Raw genomic sequence first — 26,388 nt, 5'->3', positions numbered from 1 at the left:
AGTATAGTTTGCTATAGAAACAGATCAAGCCGGGCGGGTTGCCTGAAGTGCGGTGGCAGGAACACATAACCAGAAGAGCCTTGGAGACTGGGACCACAGCAGCGCTGATGTGACTTGGCATGATGTCATATAACTGCAGTCTAAAAGCCACGTAATTGCCTGTACTCTCTCTCCCCCTCTTTCTGCTGTTTGTGAACCAAGCTTTTCCTGATAACTATAGGTTGCCATCCCAGCATGCTGCTCTTCTGTTGTGTGGTCTTTTGAAATCATACCGTACCATGAAGAATCCTTCTTCAGGCAGGCAGTCTTCGTGTTTAAACAAAACTAATTTTCTAGATTAGGTTTTAAAATGTTCATTGCATAGTTAGTTTTTTCAGTAATGTAAAATACCTTTTTAGAAAAATAACCTATGACTTCTGCATAACAAAACTGAATTTCTTTGTCACGTTGTTCTTTTCTTTCCATTTTGTCCAGTTGTAGTCAGTTGGGTCTGGCAGCAGTTGTTGGGGTCCTTTTCATTATCTCTCGGGAAGATAAAAAAGCTGAGATAAGACAAAATACTATGAAGAAATACCACTCTTTTCAGCTGTATCTTATAAACAGTTGGAAGTAGACAAAAAACTAACAGATAGTTACTGGTGTAAAAGAATATGTGTTGATACTGTAGATGAATTGCATAGTTTTTGAATGGAAACAAATTCAATCTGTAGTTTTATGGAGTTGCCTTTGTAATACAGAGGCATCTGCACGCTGGGTTTGTTACAAATATTAATGGCAGGATTAATAAACATGATTCAGACCTCAGCTGAGAAAGCAGAAAGCGAGTTTTTAAAATCAATGTCAAATTAATTTGAAAATTATCCATACAACAAGTTATTTAAATGGATTCAGAGCAAAATGGGATATTCAGAATGTCAAGTTAGTAAATAACATTGGTTTAGACTTAGCAGATGCAATGTTTAAAAATGAGAAACTTGGGTACTAGTATCTAGAAATACTGAAACTGATAGTGCAATTTTTATATGTAAAATATTGAAACATTAATAACAGTAAATATAGGACTGTTCAAACCTCCACAAAAGGAGGTTTTAAAACTACTCCTGTCATGTTTCTAGCCAAAAATGTGTTTATAGGTAGAAAGAGGATGAATTTAAGAATACCGTTACCATAGCAGCAGAAGGGACTTGGTGAATTAGTTAAGGGCATGAGATTCCTAAATAGGAATGAGTTATTGGCATTCTTAAATGACGTGTTCTTGAGAATCAGAAAGTTAGTAAACTTTTAGTAAATCTGATGTTACAGTGGAAGAACTGGCTGATTAAAATTTGGGCCAGTGTTTACTGTTTTTCAAAGGGACTTCCTTTTCAGAAAGCTAGAAACTGGAAGCTTATAAACCTGTATTAGGAATATGTTTTTAATTATCCTTAAATGCATTTTGTAGCAATTACTTAGTTGGGTACCACTTCAGATAAATATATCCAACGCGACTGCCCTACCTTTTTGCTAATTCTCACCTGTTATTTCGAAAACAACTGACCTACATAGAAACACTCATGTAGAATGGGTTTTCAGAAAACCTGCAACTAAATATTTTGCATGACTTTAATATGCTTTTTTGCAGTGGATTGAACATACCTATTCAGAAAAACTAAATAATATGGTAGAAATTAATGAAATACTGCTAGGACTCTGTTGGTACTGGCCTTCTAAAAAAATAAAAAGGTGGTTTCACAAGCATTTGTAGAGCAAATATTTCAAGAATGAGGGTTTCGTTCTTGTAGTCAGTTTTTTCACACATCCATCTCGTTCACTAACAGATATACTAAATCTGTTTTATAAGATATGTTCATATCTTTCCAAAGTAGTTTATCCACAGAATATATCAATTTTTGAGTAATATTGTCAAGTCATTGTGTTGGCTACTGCGTTGGTTATCAATTGGGTAGTTTTTATGTTGCTAACTTTTGGAAAATACCTGAAGTGGTTTGGCAGTATCGGTCACTGTACGCCTGTGCTGGAGAAATCTCCTGTACCTGAGACTAACCAGTGATAATTTTCAAAGCCAAATAATTGTTTCTGTTTTTTCAGCTGTGCTCTTTATTACCAAGTTATTTCATCATACGGGTTTGAAAACTGCCTTTGCACTGAGTCTGACCGTTTCTCTTTTAAGAATCCAACAAGTTAAAACTACAGAAGATAGAGCCTTGGAACAGTGTCCGCGTTACCTTTAATATACCCCGTGAAGCTGCTGAGCGGCTGCGAATTCTGGCTCAGAATAATAACCAACAGCTTCGTGACCTGGGAATTCTCTCAGTTCAAATTGAAGGTATTTCACACCTAATTTGCTTCCAAAGGCATTAAGCTAAAATTTAAGTATACTCAACAAGAGATTTTGTGTACTTGGTTAATGTTGCAAAACTTCTGATTTAGTAATTTGGAGAATGACTTCAGTGAAAAGGTAGCTCAAGACTTTTATTCTTTCAAGGATAGGTTTAATAATAAAAATGGTAGCTGAAAATCCTCTGAGCATCAGGAAACCTCCTGAAAAATGTTTTTGAGTGTTAGCTAGCAAAATGCACCCTATTTTTTTTTCCCCTAATTGTTTCATATGAGGCTTTCTTAAAAACAAGTTTTCAGTGGATTTCACAATTAAAATATCCATTCTGGACAATTGTCCAAGAGCACACTCAGGGCATTTAATGCTTGTCATGGTGTTTGTTTTTCTTAAAATTGAAATCCAGAAGATAAGGGTAGTATGATGCATAACTATCCTTCTGAAGTGCACATTATAGGTAAAGTTTATTCTTCCTTCCTTGACATCTTTTAAATATCCTTTTGAAAATGTCTGTATTCTGCTTTTCTGTATATCATTGAGTTCACCCAAATTGTGCATCACTTTTAGGGGAAGGTGCTATCAATTTAGCTTTAGCTCAAAACAGAAGCCAAGATGTCCGAATCAATGGGCCCCTGGGAGCAAGCAACTCAGTGCGAATGGAAACAGGGTTTCCCATGCAGGGGGGACAAGGTAAATTCCTTTGGTTTTTATTTGTTTAGCTTCATAAACTTTAAAATTTGTTACTAAGCTAATCATAAAATTTCACTGATTATAGCAACTATTGTTTGCAGAATTGTAATTGCCATTTTAATTGATGTGTGTTCTTGTTTCTCTACTGTCAAACCATGTCCCACATTATGTAAACTAAATAGTTGGCTGCATTTTGTCCCACAAACATTGGAGTGATTTGGGTAGGGCAGATTGCTTTGTTTTGGGGGTTTTTTTGAGGGTTCGGTGGTTTGGGTTTTTGTTTTGGTTTTAGTGTTTTGGTTTTTGGTTGGGTTTTGGTTTTTTTTTACATAAAGACTGTTAAAGCAGGTGAGTCTCGTATAGTGAATTCACTTTGAAATGTGGACAAATTATCACAGTCGTCTTTTGACTACCGTTATGAAAATGAGCATAAGCCTTTTTTTCAATTTATTTACTATAAATAATAAAACTATTTTAGATTAAATCCATTGTAATTATGGGAAGGACAGGACACTGTCATTGTTAGTCTCTCTTTTTATTTTCTGATAAACTTTAGAGATCTGAGCATAGAGAATTAATTTTCATGGAGAGGTGTAGTTTTATTAAACTCTACATTTTAGAGCATTGTGTATGCATGATAAGTAATTTTTAACTACAAAAGTCAGATTTTATGAAGAGTTAAAAGAAAGCTACTATGTAATTTATTTTAATAGCTGAATCAAGGCAAAACAAAATTATTAGTATCTTAGTAAATAGGATTTAAAGCAATTAAAAATCTGGGAGTGTTTTATGTCAGAGTTAATGTAAGATGCATGTGTGGCTGTTGATGAGAAGGAATGGAAAGAACATTTCACCTCTGTAGAAACCTGATTAAACAGTAGTTAAATCACTGCGCTTAACAGGGAATGTAAAACATTTAAAGAAAGGTTTACTATGAAAGCGGCTGCTCTAATCTTCACTGTGATAATCATGAGCTTCATTTGCTGCCTGCAGGTCAACAGTGTAAATGTAAACAGTATAAATATAACAACAATGTAACCAACAGGTCAACAATATGAACCATGTTACAAAATAGCAGCCTGTGGAAGTGAAACATTGAAATTTTTCTCTTACAACACCTCAGTTACTTTCTAGTATCGGATTTTGCAAAAACCTTAGTAGTGTATAACTTTGATACAATCTTGACGCTTGGTGACTTCAGTGGCAAGTCAGGCTTAAATAATTCCTGAGTCGGTAGCGTTTCCTTCTATGGCCTTTTTAAAGGTTTGGTGCTAAAGAAAAAGCTTCAGCATGACCTTCACTTGTTTGTTTTATACCAGGGAATCTAAGCTTTCAGACAGAGATACCTGTCCTCAGGTTATTTCAGACAAACAATTCTTAAAGTCCAAAGACATGTTTTATTAACAGATATAATTCTTTCTGTTAAAAAAAATCTAAAGTTCTTCTCTATGTACAAACTGCAAGACTTGATTATTTTTATTTTTATTTTTTAAGGTTTAATAAGAATGAGCAATGCTGCAGCTGTCATGATGTCCCAGAGCGGAAATGTGCCCTCCTCTATGGTGGCAAGTGGTGCTAGTGCTGAGCTGCAGCCAAGAACACCTCGGCCTTCTTCACAGCCAGGTGGTAAAATTTAGTCACAGTACTGACCTGAAAATGTTCTTGAATTCTTATTCTTCAGCACACAAGCTTGAGCCTGTACTCATAAAAGTACTCCAGAATTGTCCTGGAGTATTTCCCTTGCCCTTTTTGGGAGTTACTCTTTCTGTGGAACCCTCCCTGCCCCCATTAATCTGGTAAAACTTTTCAAATAATTTGGGTGCCTAAGAAGTCACCAGCTTGCTTGGTATTTTGTTCAAATGCATTGAGCAGCGGCAGTGGTATTTTTGCAGTAGAACTGTTGTGACTGAGCTTTTTGTCTAGATAACAGTAAGAGAAGGATTGGTTGAATGAGGCAGATGTCTCCGTTAGGAAGCAAATGCACCAGACTGAGCACAAGTGCTTTTCAGGAGGGGTAGGTAGACTGGAAGTTTAAGGCTTGGGGATCTGGGAGGCGTGAAATGTTTACAGTTTGTTCTTCACAATTCTGCCAGTATGAGTTACTTGCATTGTGGGACTACAGAAAAAGAGAGGGGGTTATTACTTGTGTCTCCATAAAATGGTGGCAGTACTTGCTAACTTCTGTAGATCTCTGCAGTATTTATTCTTACAGAGAGCATTTTTCATAAATGCTTCATTAATGGGAATTAATTCCTCATTATGCCAGTTTTTTTAACTGATAGGGATAATAGCCCCAACAAGTGGGTTATACATACAAACTGGAGGACGAGAGGCTGGAGAGCAGCCCCGCGGAAAGAGATCTGGGGGTTTGGGTTGATGGCAAGTTGAATATGAGTCAACAGGGCGCCCTGGCAGCCAAAAGGGCCAGCCGTGTCCTGGGGTGCATCGAGCACAGCATAGCGAGCCGGTCGAGGGGGGTGATTGTCCCGCTCTACACTGCACTGGTGCGGCCCCACCTCGAGGACTGACTGTGTGCAGTTTTGGGGACCTCAACATAGGAAGGACATCAAACTCTTAGAGCGTGTCCAGAGGAGGGCGACCAAGATGGTGAAAGGTCTCGAGGGCAAGACTTACGAGGAGCGGCTGAGGTCACTTGGCTTGTTCAGCTTGGAGAAGAGAAGGCTGAGGGGTGCCCTCATCGCAGTCTACAACTTCCTCAAGGGGGGCAGCGGAGGGGGAGGTGCTGATCTCCTCTCTCTGGTGACCAGCGATAGGACACGAGGGAATGGAGTGAAGCTGCGTCAGGGGAAGTTCAGATTGGACATTAGGAAAAGGTTCTTCACTGAGAGGGTGGTCGGTCACTGGAACAGGCTCCCCAGGGAAGCGGTCACGGCACCAAGCCTGTCAGAGTTCAAGGAGTGTCTGGACGACGCTCTTAGTCATATGGTTTAGTTTTAGGTAGTGCTGCGAGGAGCAGGGAGTTGGACTCGATGATCCTTATGGGCCCCTTCCAACTGGAGATACTCTGCGATTCTACAATTCTAAGTGTGTAGAAGGCTTATGTTAGTCTGTGGCAACAAGCGCTGTGGAGCTATCATGCTTTATTGTAGAGGTTATAAATTGGTAAGACCTGACTTCTCAGGATTCCCAAACATTTTGAAAATTTTGAGAGCATTGCCTGTTCGGTCTGTTGGAGACACTGGAACACTGGAGCATGAATTTTTATGCAGAGTAAGCAAATGCAAGCAAGCAATTTACCCTTTCTTGTTTTGGGGTGGGTTTTGTCTACAGTAGGTTATTTTTTTTACTTTTCTTTGCTATTTTAATAGATGCAATGGACCCACTCTTGTCTGGGCTAAATATCCAGCAGCAAAATCATCCATCTGGATCTTTAGCTCCCCAGCTCCATTCAATGCAGTCAGTTCCTGTAAACAGGCAGATGAACTCAGCCAACTTTCAGCAGCTACAGCAGCAGACGCAGTTGCAGACACGTCCTCCCCAGCCACATCAGCAGCCACAGCAGGGTATTCGACCTTCATTTACTTCACCAGCACAGGTTCCAGTTCCCCCTGGCTGGAACCAGCTTCCTTCTGGAGCACTTCAGCCTCCTCCAACCCAGGGAGCATTGGGTACATTGACAGTAAACCAGGGTTGGAAAAAGGCCCCATTGCCTGGACAAATGCAACAGCAACTTCAAGCAAGACCATCTCTAGCAACAGTACAAACTCCTACTCATCCTCCACCTCCATATCCTTTTGGAAGCCAGCAAGCTTCCCAGGCTCACTCAAACTTTCCCCAAATGAGCAATCCTGGCCAGTTTACTGCTCCTCAAATGAAAAGTCTTCAGGGAGGGCCCTCACGGGTTCCTACGCCACTACAACAACCCCACCTGACCAGCAAGTCTCCTGCTTCCTCTCCCTCCTCCTTCCAGCAGGGATCTCCTGCATCATCTCCAACAGTTAACCAGACGCAGCAGCAGATGGGACCAAGGCCTCCCCAGAGTAGCACGCTTCCCCAGGGATTTCAGCAGCCTGTCAGTTCTCCTAGTCGTAATCCTATGGTGCAACAGGGGAACGTACCCCCCAACTTCATGGTGATGCAGCAGCAAAACCAAGGTCCACAAGGTTTACACCCTGGTTTAGGAGGTAAGAAGTACTGAGACCTTCTTTTATTTTAAAAAGAAAAGAAACATAAAATGGCTAGAACGAATGTTGCTGTTAGTTTTGAAAAGATCCTTTAAAAGACAGAATAAAGACAGAGATCGAGTATAAAGTGGGTATGCGTGAATTAGCATCAGCATCACTTCATTTCTGCTACCTGTCTCTGTCTTGCAGTGTCACAGTGATAACCTAAGGGTAGACTCTGGGCCACTGCAGAAGAAATTGCTGTATGCAGTTGCTTGTTATGACTGCCAGTCATCCTCTTGACAATTCTTCTCTTGCCTTTAAGCAAGTTCAGGATATTCAGAGATGGTGTGGGTTTTTTGTTTTGGTTTGAGGTTGTTCTTTGGGGGGGGGGGAGTGCATGTGGATTTTTTTTGAGAGAGAGAGAGTGTAATAAGAACAAATGAACATTTTCTTTCTCTTTTCAGCTTCCTCTGTCACCATTTACACTTTCTACTACAGAAGTGAGGCATTATTTTGCATCTTCCTTTCTAAGTACTTTCTAAGTACTCCCTATTCTAAAATTAAGAGGTCAAGGGATGTTTTAACTTCCCCTTTGGCTGTGTTGTCTTTAGTTTTCTCCTCAGACCTCCACACCCACATCTTTTACTTACTACTCCTTAGAATTCTCTAACAGTGAAGGAATTTCACTTGTCAATCCCAAGATCTCTTTTGTGTCCTTGGTGGTTTTTTCCCCTTGAGCCTTTTGTGGTTCTGTGCCAGACTTGTAGCACTTCTCTATGCTCACTCATTTGTTCATCTTTCTCTTGAATGGCTGCTCTCGGATACCCATACACAAACTCTTGCTTAAGCCTTTGAAATTCTTTCTGTACTTATAAAATATGAGCCATATTCTTTGTCCACCTACACACGCATATATATATTTCCTAGTTTCTTGCATTCTCACATTGTACATCTGAAATCTGTCCAAAAAGCTGTAAGGAATACCCGTTTCTTGGTCTGCTGATCTGGGCAAGCTTCTTGTTTTCACTGTTTGTACCATGGGTCTCATTTGAATTCAGATTAATTTGATTTAGATGAATTGTCTCAGTTTCAAGGTTTTCCTCTTCCAGACTGTTCTTAGGATCTGCCAGTGCCCTATACTTGGTATATCTTATCTTGTGTTCATCTGGAAGCCGTTATTCATTATTTATTATAGTCACATTTCCCTACAGTTTTGCCTCACCAGACATATGTCCCCATCCAGGAATCATTTCCTCTAGGTAGCATAGCCATGACCTCTAGATAGTATAACCTCTGTATTCTCCTTCCTTTCTAAGTAAACCTACTACAAACAAAACCCTACCTTTTTGAGTTAAAAATGACACCCGAAATAAACTATCAAAATACGTTATTTGGACTCGCTGTAGACCTTAGTGCTAAAATCAGTAATCCTGCTGTGAGCTATATCCTCAGCTGATTTAAAAAGACAGGATTCCGTTGGTTTCAGCAAAACTGTGTTGCTTCCACTTGCTGAGATTTTTGCCTGGCTTCTGTGCATGCTCATTCCTTGCTGCAATTTATATATTAATTAAGTTGTAATTACAGATTTTTCCATTTTTAAGCCATCTTGCATTTGAAGGTTTGGTGTAAATGAATATATTCAAACGCTTTCCATTTCACCTAGTTAATTTAGCAAATCAGAATTTCTATTAGATTTGGAATAGGCCAAGTTAACACTTCTTTTTTGTCAGTTCAAGCATTCCTACATGCAAAACTTTCCTAAAAGTTTAGCAGAACTAAAACTAGAGTCCAGTGATGTGGTGTTTCAAGAAGTGTATGTTCCATATTTTCAGATGTGTCTTATTGTTTGACCTGTAAACTTGATTATCTTGAAATACTAATGACAAACCTAAGACCAGATTAATCAACACAAACAAATACAATTAAGTGTGCAAGAAAGCAGTAACTGTAGAAGGAACCAAAGTAAAATTCTGGCTGTGTATCGTGGGTCAGAAAAATAAGGGAGGACAGGGTTGCTTCTAGGTCTTGGCATCGTCTATTTGATGGTGAATTAAAAAGCAGGTTCTGTTAAATCCATTTACGCTGCTGCTCACGTTGGTAGGTAGAGGGAAGGTTTTGCTCTCTGTCCCAGGGCAGTGGTGATGTTTTGGTATGTCAAAGTGTGGGCGTTGTGCCAGATAGGGGCCTGATAGAATTACTTTCTCTTGCAGTAGGAATAGCAGGGTTACTTGAATGAGCAGCCGTTCTGGACTCTGGACATGTTGTCTCATGAGGTTCCTCAGCCCAGCCTGGGCTGAGAAGTTACGTTGAGAGGTGCGTACACACAGCGGCGGTGCAAAGGAGCACTAAGGAGTGTGTACGTGGTATGTTGTGAGAGTTGTTGAGAGGAGCACATCACTGTAACAAAAATCCAAGTTATTTGTGTTTGCATCCATGGAATAAGTTAAGGGCCTGATTAGAGTTGAGATGCACTAGAGAAGAAAACAGCAAACTAGTTACTTTAATTTCTAGTTTCTAAAAAGTCAAACATGGACTTTTCACCTTCTCTGAGGGGTAAGTTTTGTTCTTAAATTACAGTTTGGACTGAGTCACAGTAGCTTGTTAGGCAGAATTATTGCACAGATAAGAACTATAAATGTCTTTGTGGGTTCGTATATTGGCAAAAAACACTTTCTGCCTAAACATGTAATGTGACAGTACAGACTCAAAGGTATTCTTCCTATCATACTCCGATCATAGATTTTCTCTTTTTTTTTTTTCCCTCCTGTTTTCCATACTTACTAATAAGAAATTTCTTGTGTTCAGGAATGCCCAAGCGCCTCCCCCCGGGGTTCCCTGCAGGCCAGGCTAACCAGAACTTCATGCAAGGTCAGGTGCCTTCCACAGCTCCAGGAACACCGGTGAACAGCGGAGCGCCACAGCTGCAAACTAGCCAAAACGTGCAGCACACAGGTCTGTGTGGAATGTGGTGTTCCTCAGTTTTTCCTTTTTTGTAGAAGATTATGCCTTTACTTGTGTAACACAGATACCAAAACATTAAACTCCTGTCATTAATAGCGAGTTAGCTACCTGAGGCTGCAGGGGCGTTCTGTGGGTATTCCTGAACGAGGAGAAGAAAAACAGGAGACTGCTCATGTTTTTCAAACAACCCAACTATTACTGATTAGGACTGTGGTACTAGGATCCAGAAGTATCTGTTAAGAAATTGAATGGAAGTAGCACTGAAATTTGGAAGCTAGAGGTAATAAAGATACAACACAAAAGGAACTTCTTGTCCAGAAAAAAAAGACTGTTATTATCTTAGAAGCAGAACAACAAAATAATCTTGTTCTGCTTTGAAAAGATTATTAGTTCCTTTGAAAACTTTGGAAGTCTACTTACAGACAGTCCTGTAAAAATTAAATCTTTAGCTCACAAATGGTTCCATTTAACAATTCAATTATTAGTCTTTTGTCTGGATTATGGATACCCTGATAATGTCATTTCATCAGTACTCCGTGTGTATTTATTTTTTAACACATTATAAAATAACCTCAAGGTTGAAGCTTATTTTGGTTAGGAATTATTCTGTTGAGTTAGGTGATATTATCATTAGGGGAAGATTTATGGGGAAGAATTAACATATTATGTTAGGGGAAGATTTTCAAACTTACATACAGGTAACAACTGAAGTTAAATTTCTGAGATGTCTTCTGCAGTGGGGTACACAGTAAGTACCAGACTGAGGGTTTATTTTGAGAGGTATGATGTTCTGTTTCAACAATTAACATGTCTCTGTAGCATCAAACATTGCATCACAGGGCTGCAAATATGTTGGATATTCCAGTTCATTGGAAAAGGGAGGAAAACAATTTTGGAGTACTTAACATCAAAAGTTGTGAAAACTCTTCTACCACTCCAGTTTCTTACTGGCAATTTTTTTTATTTTTAAGGTGGCCAAGGATCTGGACCTCCTCAAAATCAGATGCAAGCACCACATGGCCCACCAAATATGATGCAGACCAATCTAATGGGACTTCATGGAAATATGAACAACCAGCAGGCTGGTGCTAGTGGGGTGCCACAAGTTAACATGGGCAACATACAGGGACAGCCTCAGCAAGGACCACAGTCTCAGCTTATGGGAATGCATCAGCAAATTGTATCCTCTCAAGGACAGATGGTAAACATTCAGGCTCAGGGATCGCTGAACCCTCAAAACCAGATGATACTTTCTCGAACTCAGCTCATGCCACAAGGCCAAATGATGGTGACACCACAAAACCAAAATCTTGGTCCTTCTCCCCAAAGGATGACCCCACCCAAACAGATGATTCCCCAGCAGGGACAACAGATGATGTCTACACACAATCAGATGATGGGACCTCAGAGCCAGGTCTTGTTGCAGCAAAACTCGATGATGGAACAGATGATGACCACTCAGATGCAAGGAAATAAACAGCCTTTTAGTACTCAAAACCAGTCCAATGTTATGACGGGGCCAGCTCAACTGATGAGAGGACCAACCCCAAACATGCAAGGAAACATGGTGCAGTTCACTGGGCAGATGATGGCGCAGCAAGGCCCTGTGAATGGTAATCCTTCTCAGGTTATGGGAATTCAAGGGCAAGTTTTAAGACCCACTGGACCTGGTCCTCACATATCTCAGCAACTTGGGGATACTACTACAACAAATAATGATGTGAACTTGACACAGATGTTACCTGATGTTCCTGTGCAGCAGCCAAACATGGTGCCTTCTCATATGCAAGCAATGCAAGGAAACAACAATGCTTCAGGGAGTCATTTCTCTGGCCATGGGCTGCCTTTCAATACAGGGTTTAGTGGAACGCCAAATGGGAATCAGATTTCCTGTGGGCAGAATCCTGTTTTTCCTGTTAATAAAGATGTTACACTCACAAGTCCGCTCTTGGTTAACCTTCTACAAAGCGATATATCAGCAGGACACTTTGGTGTGAACAACAAACAAAATAATCAGAATGCCAACAAGCCGAAGAAGAAGAAGCCTCCAAGGAAGAAGAAAAATAATCAACAACTAGAACAAACAACGTAAGTTTAATATTACATTGTTTTTATAAGGGGCATGGGGAAGCTCCACAGGCAACATGTCAGTATTTTTTCAGCAAGTATGGGGTGAGAAAGGACCTGTATTTTTTCATATTCTAGCAATTTCTCTCGAGTTAAATGATAACCAACTGGCAAGCCTGCCACTGGAAGGTTCGTTCAAGATTAAAAAAAAAACATGCAAACATCCCAGCTCCATTATAAACACAATTATAACAGCGCTGTTCCTTACATTTACTGGGTAAAGGAAGTGTAGACTGTGGCATGCGGTGCCGCAGCCCTCGGAAGAGGAGGCTGCCTTTTTAAGCAGTCTGACAGCCACAATCAAAGGTTGGGAAGTACTTTCAGACGTATTAGAAGCCTCCATATAACATGTGCAGTAGATTTTTGGGGGGTTGTTTCCTGAATTATATGTATATCCTGCCATGTTTCTGCCTGGAATTGAGCTGGACTTCTCTCTTAAGTTGAAGCTGCAGCTAGGATTTAGAGGGAGGAATCTGGTACTTCCTGGATATCAGGATAACAAGCGCAAGCAGTGCTGGTCTTCCTGGCCTAGGGCAGATGAGGAAGGAAAAAAACCCACAACTCTTGAGAGGGAAGAGGCAAATGAATAATATTGAGAGATAACAAATGAATGTACCTGTTCAGTGGAAACAGGAGATTGCTGAATCTCTTCATTCCTCTTTGGCCAGCATATTCTTCATTGGCCAGCTGTCCTGTAACCTTTTGCTGTTGGCAGTCTACTATTGCCAGCACAGGGTGGTAGACTACTGCTGCTGCACCATTATTCAGCTAAAATGGTAAAGGCAGATATGCTATATCTAATTATTCTAATGCTGCAGATGAGCCACAGGGGCGTTGACAGGAATCCACCTGATGGAACTTCTGGGGGTTGTTTCCAGTTTGCTTTAGAAAAAAAATGGAAAAACTTTACACAGAAAACTGTAACACAGGAACATCCAAATTTCAAAGTTAAACTCTTAAAAACAAACAAACAAACAGGTAGCAATGGCAGATTAAGCTAGTGGTGTGGATCTGGTTCCACCAGTCCCACTCCTTTGAATAATCATTATAAGTCTTTAACCTGAAGTTTATGCTACCTTTTCCAGAGACAGATGTCCAGTTCAGTGCAAAGAGTTGGATGGCATTCAAGTACTAAGCAACTGCTCAATATTTTATTTTTTCCCTTGGTTATTCAGTGCGTAGCCCCAACCTGCGTTTTCTGCACAATGTCAAGATTCCTTCGTGAAGACGTAATTAATTTTCTCATGGACATTTTAGTTCTGGACTGAAACGATTCGCATAATCTTTAGCAAGTGATCTTTTGTGCCAATCGTTAATTGGCTTAACTAGTATTAAAATAAAATGCAGGAGCTGTTACCTGCATTTTACAGGTGCAGAAACGCTGCATAGCAAAGGTAAAGCAAAGCATGCTAATTTAGTAGGCCTTGAAAAAGGTCTTTCAAATACCTGCTATATAATTATATATGGTCACGGTATGGCCTATCAGGTCAACACTGCTGTAAAACAGGCCATGTGATTTCAGGTTAAATCCGAAGGAGTGTACAGTCTATGGCCAGCTGTGAAAACCTGGTTAAAGTAACTCAGCTAGAGCCAAGTGGCCAGCGTGTGGGTAGACTCCAACTTTGGGGTGACTTGGAAACCGTAACTGAGATACCAGCGCCTAACTCGTTACGCCTCGTCAGCTTCTGAAATGTGTAGAACAGGGCTCCTTCGCGCCCAGGTGGGCGGTCGCGGACAGCCACGATCCATCCTGCTGCAGTGCTCCGCAAGGAGCAGGGCAGGCCTGTAGGGAAGGCCGTAGGTGACGGTGTGCCGAGCTTTCTAGCTTTGATGAGTCTTTGGCTAACTGGAAGGGAGGTATATGAAGGCATGTAGGTCTCTTCATTTTGCCATTCCAGAAATTTTAAGTGCAAATAATTTGGCAAGAGCGGGTTGTAACAGTATATTGCACAAGGTAGTGTCATGTGGTCCAGTTGTAAAGAATAGTAGTAACAGAACAGTGGGACGTGCATCTTCCTGCTTTTGATACATTAGATCCTGCAGACAGTCTCAAATAAATAGCAAGCAGATATTTTCCTGTTTGTTGTTCGTTTGAATGTTCGACATTCAAAACTATCCAGACGTCTTTCAAACAATAACAATGTCTTATTTTTCTTTGTATCAAAAACATTCCTGTTGCATAACCACTACCCAACAGCGAGTTGTATAGTACCGGTAGGCACTGCTGATAATTTGCAGCAAAGTAAAATATGCAAACCTTGTGTCACTATTAGTCATCTGCATCTTTCATGGAAAGTTGTTTGGGGTTTTTTTGCCTCAAATCAAAGACAAAAATGGCCTTGTATTTCTAGGTAGGAAAGATCTGGTGCTATGTGTTTAAAAAAAAAAAAAAGGCAAAAAAAAAAACCCAAAAAAACCCCCACAAAAACAAAACCACAACAACCAACCAACCAAAAAAGCTTCAATTCTAAATAGATTCCAATAAAGTAATAGTAACCACTACTGTAGTGAGCTCTCTTGCCATGGAAATGACAAAGGATTCAGAGGGAGCAGATGAGTTGGCACTCTCTTCTGAAAAGAAAATCTGTTAATCGTTAAAGAAAAGCCTTGTTAGGATTTTGTTTTCATTGGTCTTATTGATGATCCCCCAGCTCCAGTGTGGCCTGGGAATATCAATAAACAGATATGTAAAGCTCTCCTCTGAGCTTACAAAAAGCCCCACAAGACTATTTACTTGTTAAAAAGTTTTCACAATAAAAGAAGCCTAAATTACAGCTTTTCTATTGAGCTATGACAACTCAAAATAATTCCTAGCTCTTAAATAAGGCTTTTAATCAGATTTCAGTGTCCTTAACAAAGGAAATACCACTTTGTACTTATTCTACCACATAAATTATCAGTGAATGTTCTCTTGCCATTGCTACCTGCAGAATGCTGTTTTGGCACCTGATATGGATTAGCATTTTGTTTCATAATGGGCTATATATTAATCACTTTATCCTTGCAGGAGCATTAAGAAGGGAGCTATCCTTATAAATGTTTTTGAGATTATTCTCCAGCAAAAGGAGAGCAACTACACTGAAAGCTGGCTGCAATACCTTCCTGCCTCATTTGCTCTCAGCTTCCCTAGCATCATTAGGCAAGCTCAGCATTTTCCTGTCTTGGAATTGCTGATTCTTTTAAATCTGATTTGGATCACTTTCTTTTATGTCAGAAGCAAATAGGATGCTTTTCATCTCGGCTTCTTCTCTGTCGTTCTTCCTCAGAAATTTTATAATTCACAGCAGCAAACCTTGTGTGGAAATGCAGCTAATTTGATAGACACGCTAAAAATTACTCTGTTTTTTTTCTTAGAAATCATTTCTGAGATGTAATAATATAGTAACAAAAGTACCATTAGTAATATCATTTGTAGACTGAGCCATATTGGAATGTAAATAGAATAAGTGAGCTATTGAAAGAGTTTATTCAGCTGAGTCTAAAATAGTTTTAAGGGTTTGCTTAATTGAGCAACTCAGCATTGGAATGAAAACCAAGACATTTTGGAAAAGTAGGTTGTTTAAAAAAAGTGATTGCATCTGGTTTCTGAACCTGAAGACTGTAGGTAATGGGATGTAAACTGAGGAAAAAGATGCTAGATGAAATGTGATTCTAGAGAAAACGTGTTAGTTAATTCTATTAAATACGTGCACAAGCAAATAGTTGTTTTATGTTCCCCTGTGCACAGACCACAAATATCATGTGTACAGGTAGAACTGAAGTAATACACTCCGTAAAATCCCTGCTGGCATTCAGATTTGCAGTACCCAGTGTGAAGTGTGATGTGCAGATGGTGAACAGCACTGCAGGACAAAGAACTTTTTCTCAACCAGATTCAGAGAGCTTTTATCCGTAGGTCTGGAGGTGACAGTCCCCCTGTACACGTGGGAAATGAAACTCATTTAGCATCAGAGGACAAGTGCCTTTCTATAAAAGCAAAAGTTGTTGCAGAGCATTGTATCGTGTTGGCAGTGCTGGTTCTGCTTGCATCTGTACTGTAATTTTATTTTTGCACACCTTATTTCAGCATCTGCAGCCCTTTTTGGGGTTGGGTTTTTGTGTTGGTTTTTTTTTTGTCTTCTGGATTTTGCTCTCCACTCTGACAAGGGATTTTGTATCTGAAGGTTGTGCTTGAGAATGCAGCTGGTGGAGCAAAGGGTTCACTTATGACAATCCATACTGTACCTAATGTGCAGTTGTTTGTTTTTTTTTTACATCCAGAGCAATAGGAAAGAACAACAAATATGGAATATTTGCCCTGCTCACACAAACTTCTCATCTTGCTTGTTATTTGTATTCAGAATTTGGGTATTTTGCTGAGTGGTGATTGCTAAATATGCCCAGTGAATTTCAGCTACTTTCAAAATTCAAGTTGTCTTTAAATTTTCCAGCAATTACAGTAGCAGCCTTTCCTACAACAACTGCTCTTCTTTGCTAGCAAACAAAACTCATGTCTGTTTTGCAAGGTTTGTACAGCTTGCCCGATTAGACCCATCTGGCAGGGATGTTTTCTAAGAATCAATTTTGTACCACGATTGTTTTCTAGGTTAAACTTGTTTGTGCAGTGATGCTCTGCATTGGCTTTTTATCTAATCTTTAACTGCAGTATTTTTAATGTCCCACCATTATAAAGAAATCATAAATGGCAAAATTACAAATTTAAGATTGTATTTGCAATTTTAGGCAGTTATTCCAGTTCACGTTGGTGGCACCTACATCAAAGGCTGCAGCTCCTCTGGTCTGATTTTGCTGCCAGAATTTTTGTTCATTTGTGGCTGCTAATATAATGCTTCTGGGGCATGTGTACGCATTTTGCCAATTTTCATAAAATTTATTGCTGGAGGCATGTAAGCCTGCAACAACTGCATCACACAAATTGGTGGTGTGCTGGATTAGACAAAAGGTTTAACTCCAAATACTTTCCGAGGCAATACTTGCCTGCTCAGCAGCAGTGCTCGGAATGGTTCTGTGTTTGCCCCATTTCTTACCTTTCTTCTCTCTTGGTTTATGTTCTCCCCGGTTTTGACCTGTGAAAGTTCAGGGACTTTCAAGTCACACACTGCTTTTTGAACGTTGGCTAGGTAGTTCATAGGACATCAGGACAGGCCTGGGTGTCTCCATGTCAGCTGTACAGATGCCAGAAACTGTTACTCTCAAGTAAAATTAAATAAGATTGATCCCTCTGCCTTTATATACTTCAAATTCCTGTTTTGCTGAAAATGTCTTTTGTCCTTGGCATTTCTGCATGATTCTGCCTCTCTTTGTTGACAGCGGGCTTATTTTTATGTCTTTAATTTTAACTCCGAGCTTTTATTATGTACATCTCCCTACAGCCTTCATATATTCATGAAGCCAATAAATTGTTAAGGTCTTTTACTCTTCATCTCTCTTTATCTTACATCCTCTGACCATATATACTGATAGCTATAGAAACTTGGTTTTTTTCTAAGTCTGCAAAAGCTGTCTTGATTCAGTGGAATATTGGGCATTGAATCTGAACAATTTTAAAAGAGCATCAAGTACTCCTGGAGAAAGACTCGGGGGTACTGGTGGTGGATGAAAAACTGAATATGAGCTGGCAGTGTGCGCTCGCAGCCCAGAAAGCCAGCCGTATCCTGGGTGGCATCACAGGCGGTGTGGCCAGCAGGTCGAGGGAGGGGATTCTCCCCTCTGCTCCGCTCTGGTGAGACCTCACCTGGAGCACTGCGTCCAGCTCTGGGGTCCCCAGTGCAAGACAGACACGGACCTGTTGGGGCAGGTCCAGAGGAGGGTCCAGAAGATGATCCGAGGGCTGGAGCACCTCTCCTATGAAGTCAGGCTGAGAGAGTTGGGGTTGTTCAGCCTGGAGAAGAGAAGGCTCCAGGGAGACCTTTTAGTGGCCTTCCAGTACTTCAGGGGGGCTTACAGGAAAGATGAGGAGGGACTCTTTATCAGGGAGTGTAGTGATAGGACAAGGGGTAATGGCTTTAAACTGAAAGAGGGGAGATTTACGTTAGGCATTAGGAAGAAATGTTTTACAATGAGGGTGGTGAGGCACTGGCACAGGTTGCCCAGAGAAGCTGTGGATGCCCCATCCCTGGAAGCATTCAAGGCCAGGTTGGATTTTGAGCAACCTGCTCTAGTGGAAGGTGTCCCTGCCCGTGGCAGGGGGCTTGGAACCAGAGGATCTTTAAGGTCCCTTCCAATCCCAGCCATTCTATGATCATTTACAGAGCCTCGGTATCCTGCAAAGGCCTATGCTCTGGCAGGTGGCTTACAGCGTGTAATACATCAGTGCATTTTTGCTGTGATGTTAACAGAGGTCTCTGATACCCTGAGCTAGTCACTTCTGAGTACAGTACTGGAAGAAATGGTGGTACCATTAAAATAAATTTCTATGCATCTAAGTATCATGATGCTTACCTATACAGATGTTACAGCAGTATTAGAGAGAAGCCTATTTAGTTTGAATAGATATAGATATATCTATATCATTTGGAATATCCATTGGCATTCTCTTAGTTATAAAACTCAGATTTAAGGTAGAAACAAAGGAAAGAAATGTTTAAGATCAATAGAGCACCAGGCAACTTGTTTCCTTTTCAGTAGTATTTAAGGCACAGGAGTGACTGTCAGCAGACCTGCGCTCTGTGTTCAGGTTTGTCACGTTATACCAGAGGTAGTGGTGCATTTTAGTGAGTTACTTGCAGGTCTGTGAAAAGTGCTAGGAATTAATTACTTGAGTACTTAGTTATGGAAACAGAAGTCAAACACATGCGAGGGATGGATCTTAATTGCAATTATTTTTCTTTCAGTTCTTCAGAACCACGTGCAGCTGGCCTGGAGGAGAGTGATCAGTCGTCAACATCTGGAGAACAAGGAATGAATTTAGATAATTCAGGCCCTAAACTTTCAGAGTTTGCAAGTAGGCCACCAGGTAGCAGGATTTTTCTGTGGATTATCTGAATGTAATAACTATAGGAGAGCTTTTAACCGATCTTTGTGACAGTTGTTTTATTTTTGTTATCACACATTCAAGTCCAAAGCTTTTTTTTTCCTCCTAGTAACTAATTGGTACCATTGTTTATGTGTTTTCTTTGAATTAGCTCAAAATGAAGAGGTGGCCACATTCTCACGTATCATCGTGCAGGTATCATATTGAATACTGTAGAGTTATTCAGCAATAACCTAACTGATAAAAATTCTGTATTTCTAGCTGTAGCACAGACTGATGCCTTAAAAATTTAGCATTAACTAATAGCTGATTTTTCAGAATTAAGAAATAGAGGTTTCAGTTGGAATTATCCTTTGCACGTAGGGAGAATTAAATCCCAAGTTCGCAAAGGAATTTATATTATAAGCCACACAGGTGGTTCTTAGCACCATTTTTGGCCAAGTAATACATGACAGAGTCTACCTTATACACTAGAAAATGTCAGATCTGTAGCAGGAATGCTAGTCCATGTCCCACAGGGCCTGTCAAACTCTTCAGTTTGTTTTAAGGGGTATTAGTTAGTGAAAGTCCAACTCTGCATTTGTAAGTGAAAGCAAGTCCATGGACAGCTGCAGACTTTTCAGGTGGCATGAATCTGCAGTAATAGCTAGTAGCTGATACAATACACTAGGAGATCTCTGATTAAATGTCATGCATTAAATGTCATGTCATACATTAAGTAAAAATATTATTAAGTATTGAGTAAAATCTTTGTCCTTATTTGTAAAGCCTGTTTCATTAATGTGGCTCTCGCATAAGATAAACAGGTTCCTGGATATACTTTCTATCTGATGCTGTTCGTTACAGAAATTCTGCTTTCTCTGATCTTTGTTTGGTTTTAATGAATATATCATCTTGTCATCTTAGGTTATCCATCTCAGCCAGTGGAACAAAGACCACTTCAGCAGATGCCACCTCAACTCATGCCACATACGCAGCAGCAGCAGCCGCAGCAGCAGCAGCAGCCACCACAGCCACCACCACAGCAAGCCCAGGCACCACCACAAACACCACAGCAGCAGCAGCAGATGATGATGATGCTTATGATGCAGCAGGATCCCAAATCAGTCAGGCTTCCTGTACCACAAGGAGTTCACCCACCTAGAGGGCCTCTGAATCCAGATGCTCAACGAATGCCAGTGCAGCAGAGTGGTAACATGCCAGTAATGGTTAACCTCCAAGGTCCTGGATCAGTGCCTCCATCTCCTGATAAACAAAGAATTTCCTTGCCAGGCAATCCTCCTCTGGGAAATAATGCAAGAAAAATGGTTTATCAAGATAATGTACAGAATCCTTCCAGCTCACCCCTCGGAGAGGTTTCATCAGTATCCTCCCTTCCAGAAGGAGGTGGAGCTGAAGGCCCCCCAGCATCAGGAGCTCAGAATAATTTGACGTCTCATTTAGTAGTTTCACAGAACCAATTAATGATGCCGGGACCCAAACCTGGACCATCCCCACTTTCAACTGCCCAAGGTGCAAGTCCCCAGCAGCAGTCTAATTCTCTGCCTAGCGCTCTTACACACCATTTTCCAAATGTTGCCACCCCGTCACAAACTTCAAGGCCTAAAACACCAAACAGAGCAAGCCCAAGGCCGTACTATCCTCAGACTCCTAATAACCGTCCACCTAGCACAGAACCGTCAGAAATAAGCTTGTCGCCAGAGAGACTCAATGCTTCTATAGCTGGTCTGTTCCCTCCCCAAATTAATATTCCTTTACCTCCCAGGCCTAGTCTCAATAGAGGATTTGATCAGCAGGGTCTTAATCCCACTACTTTGAAGGCCATTGGACAAGCCCCATCAAATCTCACAGTTAACAATCAGTCTAGTTTTGCTGCTCCACAGTCACACAAATTGGAAGGCATGGTCATTAATTCAGGAAAACAAACCAACACTGGAGGAACAAAGAGAGCAAGTCCAAGCAATAGTCGAAGGTCCAGTCCTGGATCCAGCAGGAAAACTACACCAAGCCCTGGTAGACAGAATTCGAAAGCAGCTAAATTATCATTGACAACTCAGCAGAATCCATCTCTCTTGCAGAACATGGAATTACAAAGAAATATGATGGCTGGTCCCTCTTCTTTGCCAACACCTGTGACTACCAGTTTTCAAAATAATAACATGCTAAGTAATCAGAATCCTGCAATTTCTGTACCTGCTATGACTGGCATTCCTGAAGACAATAAAGAGAGCCTTAGTGTGCCTCAAGATAATGAGTGTCAAAGTGCACAAGGTATCCAAGGTAACAAAGACCAGCCCAGTATTGAACTAAAAGGTATCCCTACTCCAGAAATGAAAATGTTGGTTCCAGATGAACAGTCAAAAAAAGATGGGCAAGGCTTAGACACCAGTAAGCTTCCAGTCTTGGAGGAAAGTAAAACCATGGTATCTCCAGCTATGAGGGAGGCACCAACTTCCTTAAGTCAACTTCTTGATAATTCTGGAGCTCCTAATGTAACCATTAAGCCCCCTGGACTGACTTGTCTTGAAATGGCACCAATAGTCACCACTGGTGAGGAGCTAAAGAAGATAGCTGTCATTCCTCCACTGCAAGATTCATCCTCGAGCAAAGAGCCATCTAATTCACTTAGCTTGCCTCAAAATAACGAACCCTGTTCAAATCCAGGGCACCAGGAACTGGGAGAAATAAACTCAAACGTTGCACAGAGTGTTCCTCCAGTAATGCAAAGGCCTGTCAGCTCTTCTTCTATTTCAGGTCCTTTACCCCCCAACCAGATAACAGTTTTTGTAACTTCAAACCCTATTACATCATCTGCTAATACATCAGCACCGTTGCCATCTCACTTGCAACCTGCGTTAGTGTCGACTGTTGTCACAATGCCCAATGTAGGGAACAAAGTTATGGTTTCTGAGGGACAGTCAGCAGTTCAGTCTAATGCCCGGCCACAGTTTATTACACCCGTTTTTATAAACTCATCGTCAATAATTCAGGTTATGAAGGGCTCTCAATCAAGTACGATTCCAGCAGCCCCGATGACTTCTAACTCTAATCTAATGCCTCAATCGGTCGCGGTCGTGGGTCCTTTGCATATACCGCAGAATATAAAATTCTCCGGGCCTGCCCCTCCCAGCACGTCATCCAGCAGTCCTGTTTCTAGTATTCCCACCAGCAGGCCACTGGTTTTTAATCCCTTGGCACCTCCTATTCAGCTGCCTTCTCCCGCTACAACTTCTTCCAGTGTTCCTTCACATCTTCCTGCTCAGCAAGTCAAAGACTTCAGCCCAGAGGAGACTTCTTCTCAAAGTGGTGGGTCGAGTGACCAGTGCTCTGTTACAGCTACGCAGTCTGGACCTGTTGTTTCACCTCTTCTTACGAGTAGTCCAGGATCTGGGAACAGACGCAGTCCTGTTTCATCGAGTAAGGGAAAGGGAAAAGTAGACAAGATTGGCCAACTCTTGCTGACTAAAGCATGCAAAAAAGTCACTGGCTCCCTTGAGAAGGGGGAAGAGCAATATGCTTTGGATGGAGAAGCAGAAGGTCAGGGACTAGAAACGTCGGTCCCAAATAGTTTGGGAACAGAGCAATCACCAGCAGAACTAGATAATAAAACTGTGACACCTCCAGCACCCAGTCTTATAAAACAGAGCACTTCTGGGCCTGGCAATTCGAGTGTCAGCACTGTGGCTGCTGCTCCTGCCTCCGCGTCTCCAAGCGTACCAACAAGCACTCCTCCTACGAGCGTACTGTCGGTTGTAACCACTCCCGCAGTCCCAGACCTCGCACCTGCAGCACCAAGCACTAATGGTGGTAGCCACGGCGGTTTACCAGCTGAGCAAACCGGGGTCGGTGTGGTGGAGGAAAAAGCAGGAGCACATCAGGAACTGCTACAAAGTGCAGGTAAGTCCAGTGCTACCCTGCGTAAATGGAAGAAATGAGATTGCTTTTGTAAACTTTCTAGGTGCTTTTTTCCATGAACATAATCAAATCTAGACACTGCAGCAGAGGCTGACAACTGCTTTTTTGTTTCTAATAGCTGAGTGATACATAGGCTTGTATTTCACTAAAGAGTCACATTCCAGATGTTTTATTTCGGTTTTCATTTACTGCTTAAATGGGGTATTTGTCATGAACACGTGCAATAACAGAGGAGTGACTTCACGTAACTGTTAGAAGTGGGGGAAAAAAAGTAGATGTATCAGTAATGACAGAAGTAATGCTTAAGGTGCCTTTTACACTGGTAGATATACCGGTATTCTGCTTCAGTCTTGCCAGAGACTTTTTATTTTTGTAACTTATTTCAATTTACTCACTTAGTTATGATATTTTGAGTTAATCCTAATAATACTAGTTCCCTCTTTGAATAACCTTAACCTTCTAGGGAAATAGCTGAAAAACCTCCAGAAGAAAAAAAAACCCCACCAAAACCCCTTATGTCGAGGGAAAAATTAAAATGCTCATTTCAGAGAAATACTTGAAAAAGTGATTATAAGTGAATTGCACCCAATTCAAAAACATAAAATACCTCCACATCTGAACTGTTTTCTCCTTTACTATTTTAATTTGAGCATCTGGCAGACTTTATTTATGACATTGCTGCTATTTCTTGATGCCATTTTTAATCTATTGAAAATGGTGTGGAAATAAACCATCACCCTTGAAGTAAGCTGTCTGAATATCCATTGTGCTTTACGTCATGAATTTAGACACAGAAGATAAAATAATGGAAGATAAAACCCACAGAAGTCAGTGGAACTGAGAACTTCAGCTTGAATGTGACTTTCCCTGTGGCTATTTGACATGTGTTGTAGCTGTACGCCACTAGAAAATGGAAATGTTTACTTCAAGCTTCAGAGAAGGAATTTGGGTTTGTTAGGAGAAAAATGGAAGTGGATATTCTTTATTTAAACAGGAACGTTCATATTCTTCGTAAGTTCATTATCACATATAAGAGAAGACTAGAAAGCATTAGCCCAACAAGAATTGTTTTCCCATCTTATTTTTTAACTTGGCAACCTATGAAATGTTAAGTCACATCATCTTATTGCCAAAGAACTTCACGGGAGCCTCTGGAGCGTATTTTGCACTCTTGCAATTTAATTGAAAGAGTGAGAGCATTGATTGATTAACAAAGATGCTATTTTTCCCCAGAACTTCTGTTGAAATGAGTATTAAACAGAGAGACTAAACTCTCTAATTTCTAGGACTTTCTTTAATTTCCCAGTCTGGTGGAAAACTGTTACCTTTAAAAATGTGGTTTATGATACTTAATTTCATCACTTATTCTAGTTTGAGAAAACTTGCTTGGGATAGTTTTGCTGAAGTTTGTTCGTTTTTTTTTAAACTGGGGAGATGTGTGTGGTGGGGGGAAAGTAGAGGGTAGGTTAAAAAAACTGCATCCATGAATGAAAAAATGCAGTAAGCTGGAAGATACAGCATTTTGTAAAAGCAGCCCAATCGCACAACAGAAAATTCTTGTGACTCCCTTTGAAAATAATGCTTTTTCCCTCCACTTTTATTCTAGCATCCTCTCAACATTTAACACAGAAAAAAAGTTCAGTTGCAACATCAGAAAGTACTGTTCAAAGAACAGGTAAATCTTACTTTGGAAAAGCAGAATATAGGTGAACTAAATTCTTTATGTTTGTAACTGAAAATGCATTTATTTTAATGCATATTTAATGGTCACTAATATGCTTGGTAGTTTGGGGGTTGGGGTGGGTTTTTTTTATTTTTGTGCTTTTGGAATTGCTTTTCTTCTGTTAGATACATTGTGCTTCAGAAGTCTCCAAAGCCTTGTTGGAGATTCCGTATGGGATCAAGTAAAACAAGTGGAAAAAATCACCAAGGCAGTTTTTAGATACTCAGTCATAAGTTGGAGGGACTAGATTTGTAATGATATGCTGTGTTGGAGTTTTGAAGTTTTGTTAAGAGCCAATAGGAGTTTTTCTTTTATATGGGACACTTCTGAAAATATTTTCAAAAGCCATGCTGGAGTTTGAGTTGTAATCCTTTTTTTTTTCTGTTCAGCTTTTAATGAACCCTCGGCAGTGTTTGAAGGATGAAGCCCTGGCAGATGACTTTTTGTTGTCGCCATCTATTATCATGGTGTTTCACCATCAATTCTATGGTGTTTTTAAAAAGTAATTTCCAAGATGAGTAGAGAAAATGGATAGATGTGGACCTGGGCACGTGAAGTGCCACTCTCCATCAATTTGCCATCTCTAATGTGATTAGAAGTAGAGCTTTCAGAAAGCAGAAATTGTACTAAATTGCTTTCCTTGAACTTCCACTTAAAGACATTCATGCACCCTGTCAATTTACATCCAACTCATTGCCCCAGCGCTGATGTGGCTGTATTAGGGAGTTCCTGCCAGAGGGGAAGCACTGACGTTATCAATTTTTACTACTGGATATTCTCCCTCTTCAAATTTTGGGTAGGAATAAGAGTAACTCTTTCCTTATGTTGCTTAGGCTATTTTTCTTTTGTTACCAAGACATCTTTTTTTTCCAGACAGTGCTATATACACTTACACTGAAGAGTCTGATGTTCCAACAATACAAATTGTAAGGGGTATTTACCATAAGGGGACAGATATTATCTGTTTTCTTACTTTTTTTACACCTTTATTCCTTGTGCACACTCTAGCAAACTTTGGGTCCTAAATTGATCTTAAAGGCAAAGCCACAGTTTTGTGCACCACTATCCCAAAGATTGTAGGGTGTTTAAGGGTGAGATGGCGTACGCTACAGGCAATGGGACAAATGAACAGTGAGTTAATACATTACACTGTAATGGTAATCCCTACACCAGTGGCAGCTTCTCACACGAGGTGCTGTGTTTAGGTATGCTTTAGATGTGTTTAGATGCTCCCGCTCAACAAAGTATCTGGTGGATATGGGGAGAATTAAAAGATGGACAATAAAAAGATTAGAAATCTTACATGATGAAAAGGAGAGCTGTTTATTGTGGTGAAGACTCAAAAGGAAACCTGATCTGTGTGTATAAAATCACTATGAGAGAGAGAAAAAGAAAGAAGGCAGGTCAGACTTCTCTTTACATCATCTCCCAAGAGATTTTTTTTCCCATTCAGTAGAAGTATAACTGGGCTTCAGAAAATGGTCTTCCTTTGCATTAGAAGATACTGCTGTGAGAGGTGGTTGGGTTAAGGCAAAAT

At 40.5% G+C, this 26,388-nt stretch overlaps 1 protein-coding gene across 7 annotated transcripts in view; it reads left to right on the top strand.

Moving 5' to 3' along the window:
- Window positions 1–26,388, top strand: part of NCOA6 (nuclear receptor coactivator 6) — a 47,977-nt gene that overhangs the window by 14,630 nt on the left and 6,959 nt on the right. For 5 of the 7 annotated variants that reach the window (XM_075517437.1, XM_075517439.1, XM_075517440.1 and 2 more), the window contains 9 exons: window positions 2,171–2,326; window positions 2,903–3,025; window positions 4,520–4,648; window positions 6,355–7,170; window positions 9,958–10,104; window positions 11,085–12,201; window positions 19,074–19,195; window positions 20,120–23,110; window positions 24,735–24,803. In XM_075517437.1, coding sequence (XP_075373552.1) covers window positions 2,171–2,326; window positions 2,903–3,025; window positions 4,520–4,648; window positions 6,355–7,170; window positions 9,958–10,104; window positions 11,085–12,201; window positions 19,074–19,195; window positions 20,120–23,110; window positions 24,735–24,803 — 5,670 coding nt within the window. The remainder of the gene's footprint in view (window positions 1–2,170; window positions 2,327–2,902; window positions 3,026–4,519; window positions 4,649–6,354; window positions 7,171–9,957; window positions 10,105–11,084; window positions 12,202–19,073; window positions 19,196–20,119; window positions 23,111–24,734; window positions 24,804–26,388) is intronic. The other 2 variants (XM_075517441.1, XM_075517442.1) reach the window with 1 other exon arrangement.

Source organism: Mycteria americana, chromosome 14, assembly GCF_035582795.1.
Source record: "Mycteria americana isolate JAX WOST 10 ecotype Jacksonville Zoo and Gardens chromosome 14, USCA_MyAme_1.0, whole genome shotgun sequence".
Classification (NCBI taxonomy): domain Eukaryota; kingdom Metazoa; phylum Chordata; class Aves; order Ciconiiformes; family Ciconiidae; genus Mycteria; species Mycteria americana.
The sequence above is the reverse complement of the archived record's forward strand: the minus strand, read 5'-3'. Positions and strand labels throughout refer to the sequence as shown.